Genomic DNA, 21174 nt, shown 5'->3' on the forward strand with positions numbered 1-21174 from the left:
AGTTGAACGCGCACAACAGAATGGCCTATCTAGACGGACGGGTTTACTAATACAACTGCTGGCAGGATTCTGTTTAAACTGTTTGTTGTACACTGTGTTGTGGGCACTGTATCTGTTTAGATTCCTCGAAGTTAAACATCGATTTGTACCATTAAGAGCCGTACTTGGAGCAACCTTAACGCCGTCACGTCAACGTGGCAGAGTTTTAGCTAATCGAAACATGCCTGTTTCACAAATTTAAGAGGCTGGGCAGAAATTTTAGACCATCTTCTTCGCTGCCCAAACTGTGAAGACCAACAATCAAACGTAACTCGGTATACTACATATTGTTCTTCCCCGTTCTGTAAAAAAAAACCTCCACATCACCGGATAGATGAGTACGGTCGAGAAAAAAAAACTCGCAATTTCTCGTCCTCAGGAAATTAAAAAAAAAATGACAGAACGTATTTTTATTTATCTCACAAAACTGAGCTATTACAAGGAAAAAGACAAGACAATTAGAAATAAACGACATATTTTGTCCATATATAGCCCACTGAAAGAACTTGGTACATATTTGTCACAGAGTTGAGCCTCCTTGAAAGAGACCAAAAATCGTACACGGTGGATGTTAAGTCATGGTTAAACTATCAGTTAGCATGTTCTTCTTGTTTTAAAAATAAATTATCGATATTTTGAGTCACGTGATAAAAAGATGCAGACTATAGTTTTCTTGTACGTGAAGTAAATAAAACGACTCAAATTCTTTGACAATAACGGTCGACATATGTATAACAGCTAAGACCGAACGCTGTACATGATAACATGTGTACACAGACTAAAAATAACACGGCTGGCTTTTTTAGCTCACCAGCGGACTGAGGGCGTACATACACATGTACCGACTCTGAAAGGAACGTACGCGACAAAACGGCTCTCTATGTTCAACCACACCTTTATATATGAAGAACTAATAAATACTCGCGAGTATAAATTTTTATCACCCTATAACATTTATGGCTGCCGAGCAGTACACGTGTCGACAAAACGCGCTTGTGGAGTGTTCCATCAACTTGTTAAACAGAAGCAGGAGAGAAAAAATAAGTTAAACACATATCATTTTCCTGTTTGTTGTCCGTTTTCAGCAAAAATAGTCTTTGTTTGAGGCAGTCTTCGGCCTATATGAAGAAACAAATATTCGAAGCATTCTGTCCAGTCTCGGAATGTAGCGAAATTTTTACATAACATAGAAATCTCATGTTCATTTCAGTACGAGTGTTGAAGTGCCAGTCATTAACTTCGGGAAAAAAAGCAGAAATCAAGTGCCAAATGTACATATTTCAAACTGAAATAGAATATTGTAAAACAATGCAGCAATTAGCGCGGACAATGTCAAGAAAAACATATTTCCCAAATGTTGAAAGTAAAGTCTGCAGCCTCGAGGTTGTACATCATCCTTAAGTAAATCATCAGCCGCTGGCCTTTGAGAGTGATATCCAGAATCCCAAGTTCGTGTAAGTTAGTCCGTTGGGCTAGGCGGCCCTGCAGAAACTCTAGTGGTCCCATTTTTTGGGTCTTCCATTAGTTGTGATATGCTCTTTACATTGTGTTCTTTTTTCCATTTCATGCGTCTGTTCTGGAACCAGATTTTGATCTGGCGTTCGCTCAGTCCCAGCGCGTGAGCGATTTCGATTCTCCGCCTTCGGGTGAGGTACCGATTGAAGTGGAATTCCTTTTCGAGTTCTAGTGTCTGGTACCGGGTGTAGGCCGTTCTGCTCCGCTTTGCCTCCATACCATTCGCACCTAGTTGCAAGAAACGAGGCAAACAAAAACATGACAGAAACTCGCATTAGACATTTTCGCAGCATGGATAACATGGGCGGCAGGTGACACTGAGGTCAGGCATTGGCTGGGAGCCGAACAATTTTTTTAACTCTGTTCTGATCTAAAGACTTTGGTATTGTCGTCACGCTGATATCATTAATCGTCAGGCGCGAAGTTTTGTTCTCTGGTAATTATGATTCCAACAGCTATGTGGGATCGCACGCATAGACGGGCACATATCATGGCGAACGTAACAGGAGCTATTATCTACCCCTCGTTTGTGGTTTTAGGACAACATAAATTGCGGCCAATTTTTGGAAGGTAAACATACCAACTTGACCTCATCTGTGACCATTGGGCTCCCAACGCTGTGTACGGCGGTTTAAGCCGGAAATGGTCATTTGTTGTAGTCCGGAAAAGGTTTGAGAATTTCGTGAGCGAGAGCAAAAATGCCTGACTGCTGAAGCGCGACCGTGCTAGACGTTCTGGCGTTGGGTCAGACCAGTTTAGAAACAGTTCCCCTACACGCACGTGGAATATTTGGCATGAAATTGCTGTTGATGATATTAAACTGAAATTTGATCTCGTGCTAATTTTAGATACGCTATCAAAATTATCGCAATGTTGTGGACGATAAAAGGGCGCCAAAGTGGACCAAAACATGTAAATTTCAGCATATTGTCGTCTGCATAGGGAAAAATTAAGTTGACAACTTGAAATTTGCTGAACGATACTGAAAATTGGTATCATAGTGCTTGTATCATACTGACTCGACGTCCAACAAATTTGTTGTGATTCGTTTTCGGAGATTGGAACAGGGGTGCTGTGACAGATCAGACGACAGACAACGAGGAACAAATCTGCCGTTCTCTTATCTCGCTTTGGGAAATGTTGTCAGTACGCATGCATCAATGAAAATTTCCAAAGATAGCAAAATTCTGATCAATTCGTCTGATAGAAATTGGTCAAAGATGCGCTCCTTGGGAAATTCTTCCAAAATCCGAACCATTTGCAGCAGAAATTGTTGATTTTTTTTCGAAACTATCATGGTTTGCCCAATGAATGGCGTTCGGTGCTACTGTGTTACGTCGGAGGAATTAATGGCATTTGAAATAAATCTTGGAATATAATAAATCTAAAGGAAGCACTCGGAATGACCATATGATTAAGTAAATGTGTTAATAGTATTCCCATGGTAGTTACAGCATAGCTTGGTAGTTGGTACCGGCTTGCGTTGTGATGCATGCTCATTGACAAGGGCCTAGGAGAACACAAATCGACCAAGCGCGTTTTCTTACGTGCTCAGTTGTGAATATTTCCCCCTCTGCTTGTGTCGTTACCCGGAAACTCACTTCGACTCAGCGTACAAACCGCCATCCGATGTTCTTGTGTATTTTGTGCAACATTCACAAGTAAAAGACTGCCCACTTGAGGAGGCTTGCTATCTGACGATTTACGCAGTACAAACACTGCCTGCCTATTCTAAGGCCTGCACGACAGATGTACGCATTGCGTATTGTTAAATTTAGCAATTCTGATCAATTTGAAGGAATAAGAGGAAAGGCATATAGCTGCTGATTTTGTCCCTATTTTTCGTTCCCATTTCTAATTTGCAAACCATAAAATTTCTGACTTTAGGGCACTCTCACCTGAACTCATGTGCATCTTTCTCATCCAGGGGTAAACCATTGAGTCGGACTGTGAGTTGACGGCGTTGTTGCTTGTGTTTTTGTCTGCCCCGCTCAGCCCGTTTGCCAGTCCATTTTCCAAGCTCGGAGAAGTCGACGGTGTGTTCCGGGCAGCGGATATCGGCGTGGACTCCATGTTCGCCGCGATATTGTAGGAGGTGTGCGTCGGGGTATGGGTGAGTCGGTTGCTGACCGGCGGTTGTAGGACGCTGGACTCTGTCGGGTAGTACGCAGTGTCATGCTGGTTTGTGTACTGGTAGCCCGCGTTGTAGTTTACCGTGGACGATGAAACAGGACTGTAATGTCGGTTACTCCCGTTGTAGTGCTGCACTTGAAAGTCCTGGCCATTTTGATATCGGCTCGTTAGCGACGAGTTCACAAAATACGAGCTCATTTGTCTTGTTTATTTGGGTGATTTGTGGCTCTTGACTCGCTCTAATGTCGATGATCGCCGTTCCCTATGATGAATTGTACTGAGAGGTAGAGCACACCCACCACAAGCTATAAAAACCAAATAAGGATAAATGGTTAGTCATGTGATCGCCGCAACCCAATCACATCTTAGAAAATTGACCCGGGGTCAACAGCATACACATGCTGCGCTGTTTTTAATATCGTGTTCACTAAGAAACAAAGGGAGATATTCTTGATAAAAATGTGTGTCATTTCAAAAAATAATATTTCGCGCGGCAAAAATTATCGTCTGGTGGCACAAATGATATAGGGAAAACAGATTCCTTCTGCTCGCAGTTTCCTAGCGACTGATCCACGCATTTTCAAGTCAACAGACAGAAAATCGGTTCAAATCAGCTGTAGTTACGCGCGTAACCGTACTAGTGGACGGCAACCGGCTATTCACAAACTCAATAAATGTCAAAATATCGTAAGCTGACTGGAAATCATTGTATCGTCTTACAAATTACTACTGACTCATGGCCCCGTGTTAGTCGAACGTAACTGCCACATTCCAAACGCTGCGCAGAGAAACGGCTCTACAGAGCGTCGTAAAACGGTATGGTTTATTGAAATTTGAAATGAGCCTCTTGCCGTAGATAAGTAGGTAGGATTACGACACGGCAAATAAAAACATTGGTTCGCACATATGAAGAAGGCAATAACTCCAACCGATGAAATATCTGCTCTACTGTCATCAAACTATAGTTTACGCACGTTTATCTCTGTCGTGTGATGTCCGCATTCCGTTGTATCAACAGTACCCGATGACAACCAGGCAACGATATCAAAATAATCGACAATCGGTTTATTGCCGGACCACAATTACCGCTCGATTTTATTTACAATTATAGAATAAGAATAAAATCTCTTAAAGTCAACCGCTCTGTCGATACTGCACGGTTTTGTAACTATTACGGTTTTTTACGCTTAAGTACTAAACGGGCAAATATTAAGCTTAGTAATTTTTTAAAACATTGTTATTTTGTGTGCTTTTTTAAAAAATCGTCCGCTCTCTTAAAAGTATTTTGAAATGAAAAGTCTTATCACTTCAAATTGCAATATGCGGTGTTACCGTTTACAAATCAATTCAAGTGCGGACAAGAATTCAATTGTCAACAGCAAATATTATGTAGTGCGCATATGCGAGCTCTGTGATTGACTAATTTAATACTGGGCATATATTTCGACGGGATGTTTTGCTGGTGGAATAAGAAAGTGCAATTTACAAAGAGAGCATAAAGATCATAAGGAACAGATAACGGATCTACAAGAACTGCAAATCGTGAACATATATTATTCTGTTTTTATTCTATATTTCTCACACTTCATTGCACATGGTTGTGATTCATTTTCGGATCTAATCAGACTGACACAAAAGTCATTAAAAATGTACGACTTTGGCGCGTTAATATCATATTGTTACGACAATGAGCCGTGTTGACAATCATCCCTATGATTGACGAGTTTGACAGGCATCATCCAGATGACACAATTGTCATGCGCCGACATATCACACGCCATGTACTATGATCAAAAAGCCATGTAGCTGTAGCCTTTGTTGATTTTTTCCACTATTTTTGTTTTTAATGTCAACTATTTCGTATTCCACTCCCCAAAGCATGTCTATGTACGCACACAGTGTTCAATTGTCAGCTCAGTCTGTAATGTTTAGGCGTTGTTATTGTTGACAAGTAAATTCTGGAGCGGACTGGAATTCAAACATAAACAATGACAGTGCATTTTACAAGAATATACGCTGTGTTGACAAGCTGAATACTTGATATTTCAGCATGCTTTGCAAGGTAGATTGAGAACTTGGTGTTGACATACAAAACAAAAACAAAATTATAATTCATCGAAGGTTACGGCTAGTGTCCCTATCGCTCTCTGATTAGTGGATAGTAGACAGGAAGATAGGCAAAAATGTTCCATTTGAAACACAGAGAGACAAACAGGTGGATGATCACACGGAAGGAAAGATAAACAGCGATAGACGGTAAGAAAGTTAGTCGACAGAAAGACCGAGAGAGGAGAAAGGGAGGGAGGGAGAGACAGAGACACAGGAAAAGGGATTTCAGGCAAAAGGAGGGAGAGGGGTAGTAGAAACAAGCAAATTATACTGCTATACAAATAAATAAAAGACAATTTGTTTGAACGGAAAAATTTTTCACTGTGAATTGCCATGAAATTGCGTTCATCACAAGAAATAGCGAAAAGTATGACATGATGAAAGCGAACTCGCGGAAATAAATAATAGCATTTCCTGATCGATGCTATTCTAGCTCGTGATATATATGATATGAACCCATTAATACGTGCATCGATGAAAGTCTAGAAGGACACTTTTCGCACTGAAATCAGATAGATCTGTAAAACAGATAAGAAGAGATTCCGCTGTGAGCAGACAGGATAAATCTCGCGATTAAGATACACATGTATATTGTGTGATTGAACTATTGTTCTTAGTGTCTGCCTTTTCATACTGTGTACCTGTTAGTATGCAAGCATTAATTTCTCTTGTAAAGGGAATTGTTTCGGGTGCAATTTTCAGTAATGGAGGTTTTGATTGTTTTCACAAAATATCCAATTACGGTGGTTGGCAATAAAACGACATTTTTAATTCGTTCATTTTTTTGCTTATCAGCGGAGATAAACGTTAAGACCTCTGTTGGTCATTAAGGAATGCAGTAAGTCATTAAAAGAAACCAAACCATCAAGGGGTCACTGCCAGATTGTTCTTTAAGTACCAGAGTAAAGATTATAACGTCTTGAAGAAGACGAGCTGCTGATATTTTTTCCTATTTTCTTAGCGCTTTTCTTGAACCGTCTGCGTTAAAGTTTTTGAAGCGGTATAAGCTTTTCTTCTACCAAACATATTGTAGCACGACGTTCCCCGTTTCCGGGTTTTAACTTAATTTGAAAAAATAGCGTTAAAAAAAATACCACGTGTTTTCATTGACTCCCCGGAAATAGCGTAGGTTGGTCTGGTTGTTTTTTTTTATTTTTGGGTGACTCTTAAAAAATATAGTTTTGCAAATAATGCGGGACTTTTTTAAAATGCGGAAACGAAGTTTATGGTCGGGGGATTTTAAATAAGATACGTCGGGTGACAGGAAGCACACATATTTTTTTTGGCCGTAGCGACTAAAAGTGCCCGAAGCTAGAGAAGTCGACATATACTCCTATTTTCAAACATCGCCATAGTCATATTTGAACAATCACACCTACTTCCTCGTAACACTAACAATGCGGACAGCTTTTTAATCTCAGGGGGCGGGAAAATGTAATGAAAATATAAAAGTGAACATTTTTCAAAATTCTGTAATTTTTTTTAGATGATCGAGAAATTTAGAGATACAATTTAGGGGTAGTAATAGACTACCATCCTTCAGTACATTATATATTCACATTTTAGTCACGGTGTATTTCAAGAGACAGAAGTACATGCTTAAATTTTCCACGCTTGAAGTTGTCGTCAGCGGGGCAAATCCCACTTTTTGGTGAGATATGTAGTTTACCCAGGGATGCTACTTTAAAGTGGCTGCATTGCCATGGTTACCGAACTGAAAACATGGCAAGGAGATCTGCTGACGATTTCAGCAATTGCCTAGGTGTGTTTTTTTCTCGTTGTCCCTTTTGTTTTTCTGCGATTATCAATTTCCCCCTCCGTGACCAGTCATCCGTGAACTAGTAAATGAATTGCCGCGTTATTGCCCAGGGGCTATAAATTATACGGAGGTACTATTATCGTTTTCGCAGACGATCTACGACCTTTGAACTTTGACCTTCAATCGTATCGCTCTTCAGAAACGAAAACACCACAATGCCCGTGTGTATCCAACAGTGATGGGAAGCGAATTGACCTCGTTTACCGAGCACAACAGAACAGGAACGATTTAGGAAAACTCTACTGAAAAGTGACTCAATATTTTTGAAGTTTGGCATGCCATTTATGCAAGTGGTAGTTTGGAAATTTGTGGATGATTAAACGCGAGTGATGTATTTTTTCTGCAAAGTCTGTATCGCAGCGTCATGGATGGTAATTAATCGTACCGGCATAAAGATTTTCGATTCAGAAATTCGGAAATCGATGACAAAAATAGAACTATTTTTCGGATCGCTGCATTTACTTGAAAAGAAGTACATGTCCACAATTGAAAAATGTCAAATATCAATGATGCTGCCGTTCTTTCGATAAGGTTTGATTTCCGTGCGGATTCCTGGCAAAACCTGTGTGTCTTTTGATAGTTTTGCTGCTCAAAACGGTAGTTTAACAGGCGTAGCTATTCTGACCGTGTAGTGAACGAACGTGTAGCAGTCTTTCATTGTTTCGTTTAAATCTTAAAAAAGAAGTGGGATTTGCAGTGTGTGCTGCAGCGCGGGAACTGAAATACACACACTACGATAAGAGTTTAATTTGAGACCAATTTCTAAAGCAAGATGTTCGTCCGCGCTACGACGCTGCTGCCATGGCAACAAGGACTTAAAAAGCCACCAAAGTATACCGTCAAATTTTGACGGAAACTGGTAAAATTATCATTCTAAAAATGTTAGCTTCATTACGCGATCAGCAGATAATTCGTTTAATTTCTTGTAAATGTCGTGATCGGAAAGCTTGTCACTTAAAGAGGGTGTAGAAAATATCATGCCGATAACACATCTTCATAACCGCTTTTGACCACCCGGGTCATGTTACCTAGGTTACAATGTCACCAAATCCTTGTACGAAAATACATGAACCTTAAAATAATCAAATTCTTATGATGGCTTGACATCCAATTTTTGTTTATCCGGCAAAAATCGCCTGCATTGACATACAACAGAAGTGCATTTACTCATCTATAACAGAAAGTTTCCCAGTGACGTCATGCCGATGGCAGTTACAACGTCCAAGGGAGACTGATCCGTTAACCGCGGGGTGGGAGGAGGGGGGGGGGGGTAGTTCCCGAACCTTTATGTAGTGGGATATTGGTTATTCAGACATGACCCACGTCACCTTTCAGATCGAGGCAGGACCACGTGGTCTAGGTCTCGCGTTGTTACTTTATGTTAAGGCTGCATGCGCCTCGAAATCGAATGGCAAACTTTTGCCCAAACTTTCATCAATGAAACTGTGAAACCATTCTCTTTCTAACTCATGACTAAAGTTTAGGATCACTGTGCAAAATTTGGTATTAGAGAAACGAAATACCTTAAATATACCTGCATTTGAAATTCAAAATGGCTGCCATTAATATTAACTATATGGGAAAAATACGTTTTTGCTTTCCACGATAAGAAGACGCTTAAAACTTTATTCTATCAAGAGCTTCAAAATTAGGCTACACAAGTGGTAGACCAGAAAATCACAGGATAGTAAAATTTGCAGTGGACTAGAAAAGTCAAGTAAAAAATTCAAAGTCCGAATTTACGCCCCGAGGCGCATTCTACCTTATGCTATATTAGATTATCCGGTAAACAGCGCCTTAAAGTTCGTCATAACGAGACCAGAGAGCAACAGTGCCTTTATGCATGCAAATACAAAATAAGATACGAGGAGGCAGACTATAGCCACGTAAAATAACTGTGGTACTTCACTGCTGCAATGCGCCATGAGGATAGACATTCGGACCCATTTTTTTACAAAATTTTTTGGAGGTACCACTTTTTGGGGCTCATCATAAGCTTATATAATAAATAAAGTTTTCACCGGGTCAGTTTTGAGAAAAGGGAAACTATTATTTTACCCCACGGAGTTATCAATGAGGTGGCGGCCATTTTGAATTCCAAGAGCCGGGGATATGATATTGAATATTACTAGCACGGTGACCCATATTTTGTATTCTTAATTTCGAAAGGGGTTGGTTCTTTCAGGAAGCTGGAGCAAAAGCTTAAGTCTTTCAATTTCACGGCACGTACTACCTTGAGACAGAAAATGCTAAACGGTAAAAAAGATACAAAAGTGTAGCGTTACTTTGAAAAGCATACTGCTAATATATATTGCTGGCATGTTAATATATATATATATATATATATATATATATATATATATATATATATATATATATATATACTTGTCAGAGCTGATTTCCTTATACAATAACGGAAAATAAATATTCATTGGACACACCTTCACTTAAAAGTAATATTTCGAAGAAACAAACAAACTGTTCATCATCAATTGACTCTGAACGCAGCTTATCTAATTTCTTAAGGTATTCATCTGAGTGCAACTTTATGACTCAATATCACATTTAAGGACACATTGAATGTACTGAACGAGACGAACAACTGAAACCCGGTTAAACCTTAAAGGGATAGTGGCTGCAACTTTTGATAATAATGCCATATTATAATTGTTCCATAAAACAAGTACCTCTTTCCTCTCCCTAAAGTATGTGGAAATATTAAAGGTCAACGCCTTTACCTCTAACTTTTGATGTTTTTTTTCTCCATTTTTGTTTTGTATGTCAATTGCAAGTTCTTGTTCTACTCGCAAAAGCATGTTGAAACACCCGTTACAGTTAAGCTCGTCAGCACAGCGTCTATACGTGTAAAATACGCTGTTATTGTTAACATTTGAATTCTCGTCCGGACCAGAATTTACTTGTCAAAAATTACAATGCTGTCTACACATGTATATAGTCTGAGTTGACAAGCTGAATACCGTGTATCTCAACATGCTTTGACACATAGAACTCACAGCTATAGTTGACATCAAAAAATATGGAGAAAAAATCATCCTAAGTTACATCTAAGCCTACTGGCCCTTTAACCAATATACATCAATAAGTAGTGTACAACGACCAATCATATTGTTTCACACAATTCTGCTCTGGACTAGAAGTTAGTTAGAAATTCCAAGATAACTGTACACCACATACATGATGCTTTAATAAGTCAACAATTAGATTTTCTTCAGCTCAATTTTCGTAGCAGAAAAAAGAAACCGCATCTCACAATCATGAAACGAAGGCTTAGAAAACAAATCAAAAGTTACAGCAAAATTAACATTAAAAAGAAAAGAGTTTAGGTCTTTTGAAAGTCAAGACTAGTGATGGCTGTTGTAGCATATAAAAAATAGACTGTAAAAATAGTTATACTGTCTAATAAAAAAGAAATAATCTGCGATTTTGTTTTTTCAAGCGGAAAGCTAAATATTGATAGACTGTAATGAAAAGGGGTCGTCCATCATTTGATCGCTCGAGAAACCATTCATGCAGACACCAATACAGGATGAACAGACTTCAAACACAGATGCAATATTCACTCCACAAAAATGGTAGATTTTATGACAGATAGGTGATAGATAGGTATACAGATGACTGAATGTTAATATCTTTCATGTAGTCACAAATGCACATGTATACGTATGCACCATGCATGCCTACATATAATCAAAACATGTATATTCGCACACACATACATACATACATACATACATACATACATACATACATACATACATACATACATACATACATACATACATACATACATACATACATACATACATACATACATACATACATACATACATAATACATACATACATACATACATACATACATACATAGATGCATGCATGCATGCATGCATGCATGCATACATACATACATACATACATACATACATACATACATACATACATACATACATACATACATACATACATACCTACCTACCTACCTACCTACCTACCTACCTACCTACCTACCTACCTACATACATACATACATACATACATACATACATACATACATACATACATACATACATACATACATACATACACCTCACAACACAGACAGAAATCCAAACCATCGCACCATCGATGAACGAGATAACTTGCAGTGTACGTACTATGATGCTTTACTAGAAGTGTAAGAAGAAGAAGAAAAATATGAATGTCTATCTTCAACGGAATGAGTCAAAGATTTATTTTGAAATTGAGATGAGAAAAGTTACGCACAAATACACACACTGCCATAATGTTGACTGTGGATCATAAACATACATGAAAACACACAAACAGGTGGAGGTGATAGGAAAGTTTTGCTACTCCAATGATATAGCTGACGGTGTTAATTCAGGGGAGTTGCTTACAAGTTGATATTTATTACTTGTAGGAATGCTTAGGGTTTTATATTGTTTTCTCATTCGAGGCCGTCTTTCGAGAGTCGTTCTTATTTTTACGTGTGAAACTGCAAATCTCAAAGTAATTAGGGTTAGGGATTTTGCAATTACCGCCAAGTCAAGTAGGCACACTGGTGTGAGATTGTCAGAAATGTCGAACACCTCTGCGGAAAGGTGTTTCAAATGCAAGTTTTTTTTGTGGGGTGGGGAGGGTCGGAGACACTGAAGTGACAAGGAGGAAAAGGAGGAACATTCCAATACAAAACGTTCAGAAGTCATCAATGTTTCAGAAAAAGAAAACAAATACAATGAAAAGCGAGGAAGAACATTATTGCAACTAGATTATAAATGACACAGTAAACTGTGCTACTACCTTTGTATATGTATAGTGGTTTAAGTGGGATTAAGGAGATAACATAAGAAGCATAACGAAATGAGATGCGTAAACACCCACTCCTCATGATCGATAATACACAGACGTCAGTTCTGCTTGTTTAATATTTAACGAAATATTGCTGTTCTCCGGAGGAGTAAGCCGCTATTTTTTTGCGATGACCAATCAGACTCCACCACAGCACCCTTCACAGCTATCTCTCCACTGAAATTCCGTCGACCACTATTGGCTCCAATATTTTGATACCGGTATTTCGCTTGATACAAATCTTAGATTATAACCTGCTGGTTTTGAAGACCAATTCTAATCACATATAATTAATGAATGATCTCTCTCTCCCTCTCTCTCTCTCTCTCTCTCTCTCTCTCTCTCTCTCTCTCTCTCTCTCTCTCTCTCTCTCTCTCTCTCTCTCTCTCTGCAGATTTATATCGGTGCCGGGGGCGGGCGACAAGAAAAGTCCTCACCAGCGTCACGGCCACGACTCAACAAAGCGTATGTATTGCAAATTCTGTGTCGTGAATCTTGTCTGTTTTTTTCCGATCATGTAATTTTCTCTGTTACGGTTGATACACGTATAAGACTTTCAGACATATCAATATTCCAAAAGCAGTTTGAATAAAAGATGTGACATTTCTCTGAAGATGAAGACGTCAGCTTCAGTGAGATCTGGTTATTTATTTGGAGGTATATGGGTGACCTTCCTGTGCCCAATTCAACTCTCGTCAGTTTGCCGAGGCAAAATCGAAATCTTCGCCTGACTAGTTATATAGAGCTGCGCTCTGGCGGCCTGGCAAAACTCTGGCAATTTTCGGAATTTCTGTGACTTCTGCGAACGCAGAATTATATATGATCACAACAAAATCATCTCAAATGGGAGATAATTTGGAACTTCTGGTATTAGAGTGCAAGCCAGGTTTTGTAAGTTATTTTTTCCTCACATGGTTACAGACGACAACGATGATGTTACAGATATTTTTACAGCAGACGATTTACGTTTACGAGATCTTTTTAAAGTACGCTTTACCTTTCCATAAAATTCTAGCAAAAGAAGAAACAAGCATTGAAAACTCTGTCTTGCAGACAAGTTAATTCAATCCGTAATGCATCTCACGCCTGTCGACGTCTGCAAGTGCCTAAAAATAGCTTAGACAGACATCGCAAATTTAGGAATTTGAAGTATACATAGCCCCTATGTATACTCAGAAGCTACCCTTGATGAAATCAGAAATATTTGGCCAGCGACATTTATGATTTGTTACCATAAAAAGCAAGACCACCTACGCGACAGACGGTGCTATATTTTCTCTGTTATGAGAAATACTTTCTTAAAATAAACAACGAATGAAATTATTATTTGTGCACAGGAATATCAGTGTCAAATTTGACCCCGCTTCAAGCGTGCCGAGGTTGACGATGGTTTGAGCAACCGCTAACCTTATCGATGTACATTTTTGGTGGACACTACAAGTTTGTCATGCTGTTAGTAGTATTTTCTGTCTTTTAAAGGAGCCGAAGTCGTATTTTGTGGATCACTCTCTCAGCAAGTCCCGACTCAAAGGATATGAACCATATAATAGTCTTTTCGCATGTTGCGATGAGTTGTGACAAAAAAATACCGCCAAAAGATGAACTCCCCTTCAACAGCTATATGCAACAATTAAATAGTGAGCATTTCACAAAATAAACTCATAGTTCATACACGATTTGACATTTCTGAATTTTATAAACACAGAATAAAGTCCAAAGAATTAATAGAGTTATTTAAATAACCCGACTTGACTGGTGTGTCCATTTTATCTGTGTATTTAGCGAACAGCCTTTCCTCGGTGTTTCCAAAGATGGCGGTTTTTAAATGGATCTGTCTATTCTAACACCTTTCTTGCACTGAGAATGTGGTCAAACAAAAATGCACCTAATTCTATGGTGTTTACGCTGTCTGTTTACTTTGACATAATTTACAACGATGACGTATTCTAGCTGTAGGGAAGTCCCAGCTACAGACAGCAAAGCCAAGATGTGTGAAGATGCACAGTCCTTAAACCATGCGCCAAAGAAGGATGCCAAAACTTTCAAAATCTTGACCTAACAACAACAAAGCACAGCCTCAGGCTCCATATGTCAGGCCACTTTATATTTGTTATCCTAATTAAACTAAAGCTGTATTAGCAGTAACTTTGAACCATCATCCAGTATTTTTCTTCTTTCTGTTTGATAAAGCCTTCTTGTTCTAGTCTAAGAAACCTAGTATTCGCCGTCCAAGACACCATATAACTGTGTTTGTTCAATAATAGTTTATAAGAAGTGTCAAATGCACTTGTTAACTTCTGACTGTTAGTCCGGAGTAAATTCATTTGTCAATATTAAAACTGCCTGTACTTTGTCCTTTAGAAGAGGAATAAGAATGTATTTGTTGTTCGGAAGGAAAATAATAACGATATTATCAAAAGCACCCATTATGAGTAAGTTTATCGGCGCAATAAAACTGAGTTATCTGTAATTTTATTTTCTTTCGTGCAAATATCTCGTTATAACCCCACTCGATTGATGGCAGTCGATGCGAGCAGTTTTTTGACCAAGTGTAGACTTTTTGTTGTATGACTGTTTTACTTGTGTGATACTGTACCACTAAGCGTACACAGTCTGCTCAAAGCCAAATCGTACAGCCAAGAGAAAAGTGGTTTTTTTTGCAATAGGAATAATAAAAGTAGTTTAGAGCTCTGTACAATCCTGGAGTTTACTAATGCCATAAATTCAGCGCATTTTTGCCGTCTGCTCAGTGCATGACACAGGGCGTGTTTCAAGTTAAAATTACGTGTTCCTTTCGCCGGAACATGCGCCTACTTTTAAAGTGAAACGTGCCGCGACATAGCCATGGGATCCGCTACAGGGGCTTTCAATATCGTAGAGCCGTAAAAGGGTAATTACTTTGCAGAGGTCAAAGTTTAATGAAGCCGGAGATGCCAAGGCTATGTAATGCGGTGTCGTAGATTGAACTACACGTCATATGGAATGTAGTTAGTCATTCTGTCATCAGTAAGATGTTCCCTCTTTTTACGCTCAAACATTCGAATCCTTCTTGAGGAAATAGTATGGCTGAAGGCGGTACAGCTGTGGCCATTGTTTTAATCGACTTAGGAGCTGTTCAGAAAATTATTAGTTTTTGTAATTAATCGAAGTTCGCCTGTAACTTGTTTCTTAATTAACGAACGTGTGATCCCCCCCCTCGACGTACCGTTTGTTAATTCATCTGTGCGTTCTTCAAACCAACGAAGGTATCAAAGCTACTTGAGTAAAATTTATATTAATTCATCCCCATATTAGACTGCCTGTCCGACGAACAAACCACGAAGTCTCACATTCGTCCCTAATTGATGAGTATACTTCGCGACTAACCTGTCATTGCTGTCTGTGTCAGGCAAATCTGTACGTGGTGTTGCCAGATATCGCGCGCAGACGACAATTTTTGTACATCAACTCCCGCCAAAAATGAGAACTTGAACGTTGTTCTGTTTACTGGTTAGCTCATCATAGAAGCTAGGCTATCTTTTTGCACAATCAGTTGGTCTACACGATCGGGTCAGTCTTTCCCTCACTTGGTCAGTAGGTCAAACCCTCTGTCAATCTTTTCAGTCGCCATGTTTGTTTTCATTCACCCTGTCAACAAATGAGGTGACTAAAACACAAATCAGTTATTGTCGTCCAGTCTCCTTGGAAGCCAAAACGAGCCCTTGGTGTCAGTGTTCTTATTTACGAGTGATAGCCGGGACAACAAAGATTTCGATAAAGCTTAGGTCACAATACAAGATTATCTACCAAAATTAATCAAAATAAGCGGAAATATTCGCCTTTACTTTGTGACATCCGACCCTCTTCTTTGCGTTATCGGATGGCAATGCCAAGCGAGGGCAGAACGAACACGAAGCAAATTTGTACCAGGAAAAGGGAAATATCACTCTCAATTAAGTGACGTCATAGTACGTTTATTAGTTGTAAAATGTACTCCACTAAAAATCCATGCCTTTTGTCGCGAATTCAATGAAAATTTTACAAAGCTGAAAATTTTAAGTCTCACATTTTCAAATGTTATTTGAATATGTGCCTAGACTTCTGCCGAGTGAACAACTATTTGCTAAATATAACAAAACAATGTTTGTATTTTAAACTAGCTAAAATGCTTAGGTTCTAAACTTGCTCTGTTAAAACAGCGTCAAAAAAGTTTAAGCAGAATTTCATCCTACCGTGTATGATGAAAAAATGAGTGATGCGTGTGCATTTTATGATCTGATGTGCAGTCTGTGACAGTGACAAAAGCCTGTGGACAAAACAACTCGTTTACACATAAACATTACTGAAAATGTCTGCTGAGTGCACAAATAAACTATTGTTATATTTAAGAAAATTATAAAAATAAATAGACGAAAACCGAACCACTTCAATAAAACAATGATTGAAAATGTTTCAGAAATGTTAGTGGTTATGAACCCGTAAAATGACGAAAGTAACTCAGATTTTACGAGCACGGCTTAAAAATAGCCCATATTATCGACTGCATTCCTCACAACTTGATCTTTTCACATAAGTATCAGGGATGATTGTTTAATTGTACCTTATTCTTCGCTAAGCAGTCATTTCACTCCCATGAGTGTAATTTTCAATCGTGGACCATCGATTAAACATTTGTCACACTACAGGAACAGCAAGTACGAACCGTCTGACGAATGTCTGCAAATCCCGTGGTGTACCCTCGAACGACACGTCGCAAGCGTCTCTCATTCTGATGTTCGTGCACCCCTCTCTGTCACTGCTATACTGTTACCTTGTTTGGTCTTTTTGTATGTTTGTTTGCCCGAATATTCGCCAATTTTGCCTACCTTTCTGACATACTGCCTGCCTCAGAGCCTGAGAACCACAAGACACATGCCTTATCTAGTGCCAGTTTAACAAGGGTGATTGTCCTTTCTGCACCGCAAATGTCACAGATTCGCTATCTTTGTGACTATCTGTCTACATTTTTCTTTGTCGGCAATTTGCCTGTCTGTCTGTCTGTGTGGCTATCTCTTTTCATTTTCTGCTTTCCCGTCTGGTTTTCGTCTTGCTGTCTGTTTCAGGCTACGTATATATATTATATATATATAATATATATATATATATATATATATATATATAATATATATATATATATATATATATATATATATACCGTTCGTCCTCATTTTCGCTTATCCGTCAAAACCCACCCGCCCGAACAGTCGACCAACCGGCAGGTTTTCGCGCCAGAAATATCGACGCACATACCATCATTAATTTGAAATTTCTCAGAACCAATCAACGATAATATCTTTAGCATTTCGATTCTAGCAGAAGATCCTGAAAAAATGTGAAAAAAATCGCAGACGACAAAATCTAACTGTCGTGAGAAATTTTTGTACTGAACAATCCATGAGGTGAGTTTTATTCAATGATTTACGTAATGGTCGACGCGGATCACTTATTTCTCAGTGAATGGGATTAGCCGCTATCCTCTGTTTAAAGCGCTAGTTCTCGCCTGTGTCAAAATTAGTTTTGTTCATTGTCTGTTTTCAAATCTAAACCTCAACTGTGACGGACAACCTTAATAAAATAGACAAGGAACAGTAAAAAGAAATAAAAAGTTTTAACATGGGAATTCACAAACTCAAATTATTTCTATAAACTGTCGTCTTTCCGTAGCACACTTTGAAATCAACCATGCTTCATATTTATATACACGCATATGTGCATGGAAAATTTCTGCTACCTATCAATTGGTCTATTTTTGTAAACTGCATTTATCGTCTGCCCATTTGCTTAATAGATGTTTATTCTCCTGTCCAATATCAATCCATCATTCGCCATTCCCCCACTCACAAAAACACATGGCTGCCTGTTCACACAAGTTGCTACCTAACCAGTATGTACAATGCCAGCAAACATCTATCTATCTATCTATCTATCTATCTATCTATCTATCTATCTATCTATCTATCTATCTATCTATCTATCTATCTATCTATCTATCTATCTATCTATCTATCTATCTATCTATCTACCTACCTATCTATCTATCTATCTATCTTCCTAACAAGCTTGCCAGCTATCAGTGGATCTAATTATCGACTGTTTGTCTACCTGTCTATATTCTCTGTCTCTATCTGTGTCTATCTATCTATCTTTCTGCCTGTACGCTCGCGTTTGGCTTCTCCGCGACATAATACGTGTATGTTTATTACTGTCTGTGTGCGTCTGTCAATCTTGTCATCTATTTAAATCTCCAATCACTTTCTCAGTTTGGCTGATGAGCCTTCTCCGTGTATTTTCCAGGCCATCAAATGTATTTTGCGTTCTTGCTGGCCTGTCGATCCCTCTGCTGTTTACGTGTATGCTTGACGTATTTCTGTCAGAAGAGGGTTGTTAGACTACAAGTGTAAAGCAATGTATGTGCTTGCCATTAGCACGCTGTTAGGTATTCATGTATGTATGTAGGTATATCGTCCAATTTGTCTTTTGCTTTGTCAATTGTTCGGACGTGTAACACCGTCATGTTGTCGACCAGGTTGCGTCGCTGCTATTTCTGCCTCAAAGATTAGTCAGAACTGTCTTTTATCTGACAGCTGGTCAAATTTTCGTCTGTTTGCCATTTTGCTACTCCTTTATTTCTCGTATCTATCGCGGCCCATAGCTGTCCGCTCAAGAGGTTATGAATCCATCACCCGTATAAGTTCAAGCGTTAAGGCGCGGGCTTTTGATCGAGCTGTCGTTTGGAGGACAAGGCGCAGCTCGTGGAGTGCAAACAATCGAGTGCGTCTGAAAGTGATATTTCGAGTTTCGAGGGCTTCAAAGGTAAGCCACTTCGAACAACGATATGTGTAAAATGGCCGCATATGTAAACAGCAGATGAATCAGTCGGAATCCACAAGGAGGAAGCTGGCACGCAGATGTTGTCGTGTATTATTCGCGCGCAGGCTCTGAACAGCAAATGTTTTTACCTGCTTTTGTTCGATAATAGTCAAAAACTTTCGGTAGACTTTCGTTAGCGTGGCTATTCGTAGATAACCTCCTTTGTAAGCGAACAGTACACTAAATGCCCAAGCAACTGTACAGGCTGACAACATCCACCGTTTCCATGAAGTAATTCCCGCCAAAACGATAGACAAATTTTGCAAAAACTCTCAAATTTTGAGCGTATGTTTGATCAAATCATTAACTAGGATCACTTTGACACTATGTCATCAAAATTGTTGAAATAAAAACTATATTTATGACATCTAGATTTGCTCAGTGGCGTGCACGTGACATAGCCAACGACAGGAACGCAATAACGAGACTCTTAGAAAATATATCGACGGTCACAAATCAAAAAGCGATTTTGTAGCCATAAATTTCAAAAGACTGAAATTGATATCTTAGAAAATAATGGATACTTACTGAATGGCTTCGTACTAACGTTCGGATTTGGTTCTGAAAAGCTTTAAATTCCAGTTTTAAAAGCGTTGACAGCGAAGGTCGTTGTAACTAACACACTGTTGGCTACAGTGGCATCGTGTTTGCGTTGCAAACCCCACCGTTTTGTTCGGTGAGTCGACGAGGCACCCCAGGCAGGTATAGGGTCCCTGTGATTGGCTGAGCGCGGCCATTTACATTTTCATGGTTAATTAAGGTGACTGCTGGCTTCTAGGGGGAGATCAAAACGCCGATGCATATTTAGCGCATTCGAATCTCGGGACAATCTGTCAAGCTTGATTGAAAGCGCCGAGCTTCGCCACCGACGGAGGTTATACTTACACTTTTTACTTCGTACTTAAACGGGGTCTCCGGGAAGCTAGCTTTGACAGAGAGCGGTTAATTTTTGCTACTTTTTAGCTGGAGGCGAACAAATGCCTATGTTTTACAAATGACTCGGCAATATTCCATGCGTTTCTGTAATTGAGGTACCAATGGCGGTCATCAAATGAACGTTTTTATTACTTTTTCAGGGCCCCAATAAATCGCCGGGAAAACGGTCCACGCACCCCCGTCAACTTTTATACCCACGTATGTTTTACACGGCACTGGAGACACATTCGCCAGTCGCTAAAATTATGATAATCGCCGTAAAATTGGACGTAGCCGGAGTCGTTCAGTGGGATCTGCATTTAAAGCTCTTTTTCAAAGTGCTAAAATACACCGGCCTTGTAAATTTTCCGTGAGTTAAACTAATAGTCGTAATTCAGCGATTTAAAGTTTGGTTTTTTATGTTTACAGCGATCGGTTAGGGTAACTTCCGGGTTCGCAGATGTTTGCACATATTTTTATAGGAGTAAATTCGTTTTGTGCCTTCCAAACAAACAGATTCAGCTTAAGACAACATGATGAGATCAGTATTTTAAGAGTGGTCTAATATTTAAGCTTATACCTATAGATATCAGAGGTATCTGGCTGCAGCACTTCATAAACAATGGTAACTGATATTGAAACATATGTGCTTGAAATGACTTTTCATGATAGGAGTGTTATGATGAACTCATGTTTAGGAGACATTCAGACATTCAATTATTACTCTCGAGTCGATAACAGGTAGAGAGACAGACTTAAATATATACATAGATAGATAGATAGATATATACATACTACATACTAATACATGCAGAGAAAACGAACAAAAGGGTGAACTCAGTAGTTAACGTTTAAACAAAATTTATTACGAAAATAAAACTTATTGCT

The 21174-nt window shown here is 39.0% G+C and overlaps 1 protein-coding gene and 1 long non-coding RNA gene across 3 annotated transcripts in view; one reads left to right on the forward strand and one right to left on the reverse strand.

Annotated features, from left to right (window-relative positions):
* LOC139124061 (uncharacterized) overlaps window positions 1-21174 on the forward strand; it is a 153741-nt gene that overhangs the window by 14180 nt on the left and 118387 nt on the right. For both annotated transcript variants that reach the window (XR_011549852.1, XR_011549853.1), the window contains exon 2: window positions 12878-12948. This is a non-coding gene — a long non-coding RNA (uncharacterized lncRNA). The remainder of the gene's footprint in view (window positions 1-12877; window positions 12949-21174) is intronic.
* LOC139124060 (homeobox protein Hox-D5-like) lies at window positions 415-20399 on the reverse strand. Its single transcript, XM_070690190.1, has 3 exons — window positions 19900-20399; window positions 3453-3992; window positions 415-1782 (listed from the first exon to the last, which is right to left on the reverse strand). Exons 2-3 carry the CDS (start codon window positions 3883-3885, stop codon window positions 1499-1501), a joined length of 717 nt encoding a protein of 238 aa, XP_070546291.1. The 5' UTR covers window positions 3886-3992; window positions 19900-20399; the 3' UTR covers window positions 415-1498.

The sequence above is a fragment of the Ptychodera flava genome (assembly GCF_041260155.1).
Source record: "Ptychodera flava strain L36383 chromosome 23 unlocalized genomic scaffold, AS_Pfla_20210202 Scaffold_23__1_contigs__length_28996876_pilon, whole genome shotgun sequence".
In the NCBI taxonomy this organism is placed as follows: domain Eukaryota; kingdom Metazoa; phylum Hemichordata; class Enteropneusta; family Ptychoderidae; genus Ptychodera; species Ptychodera flava.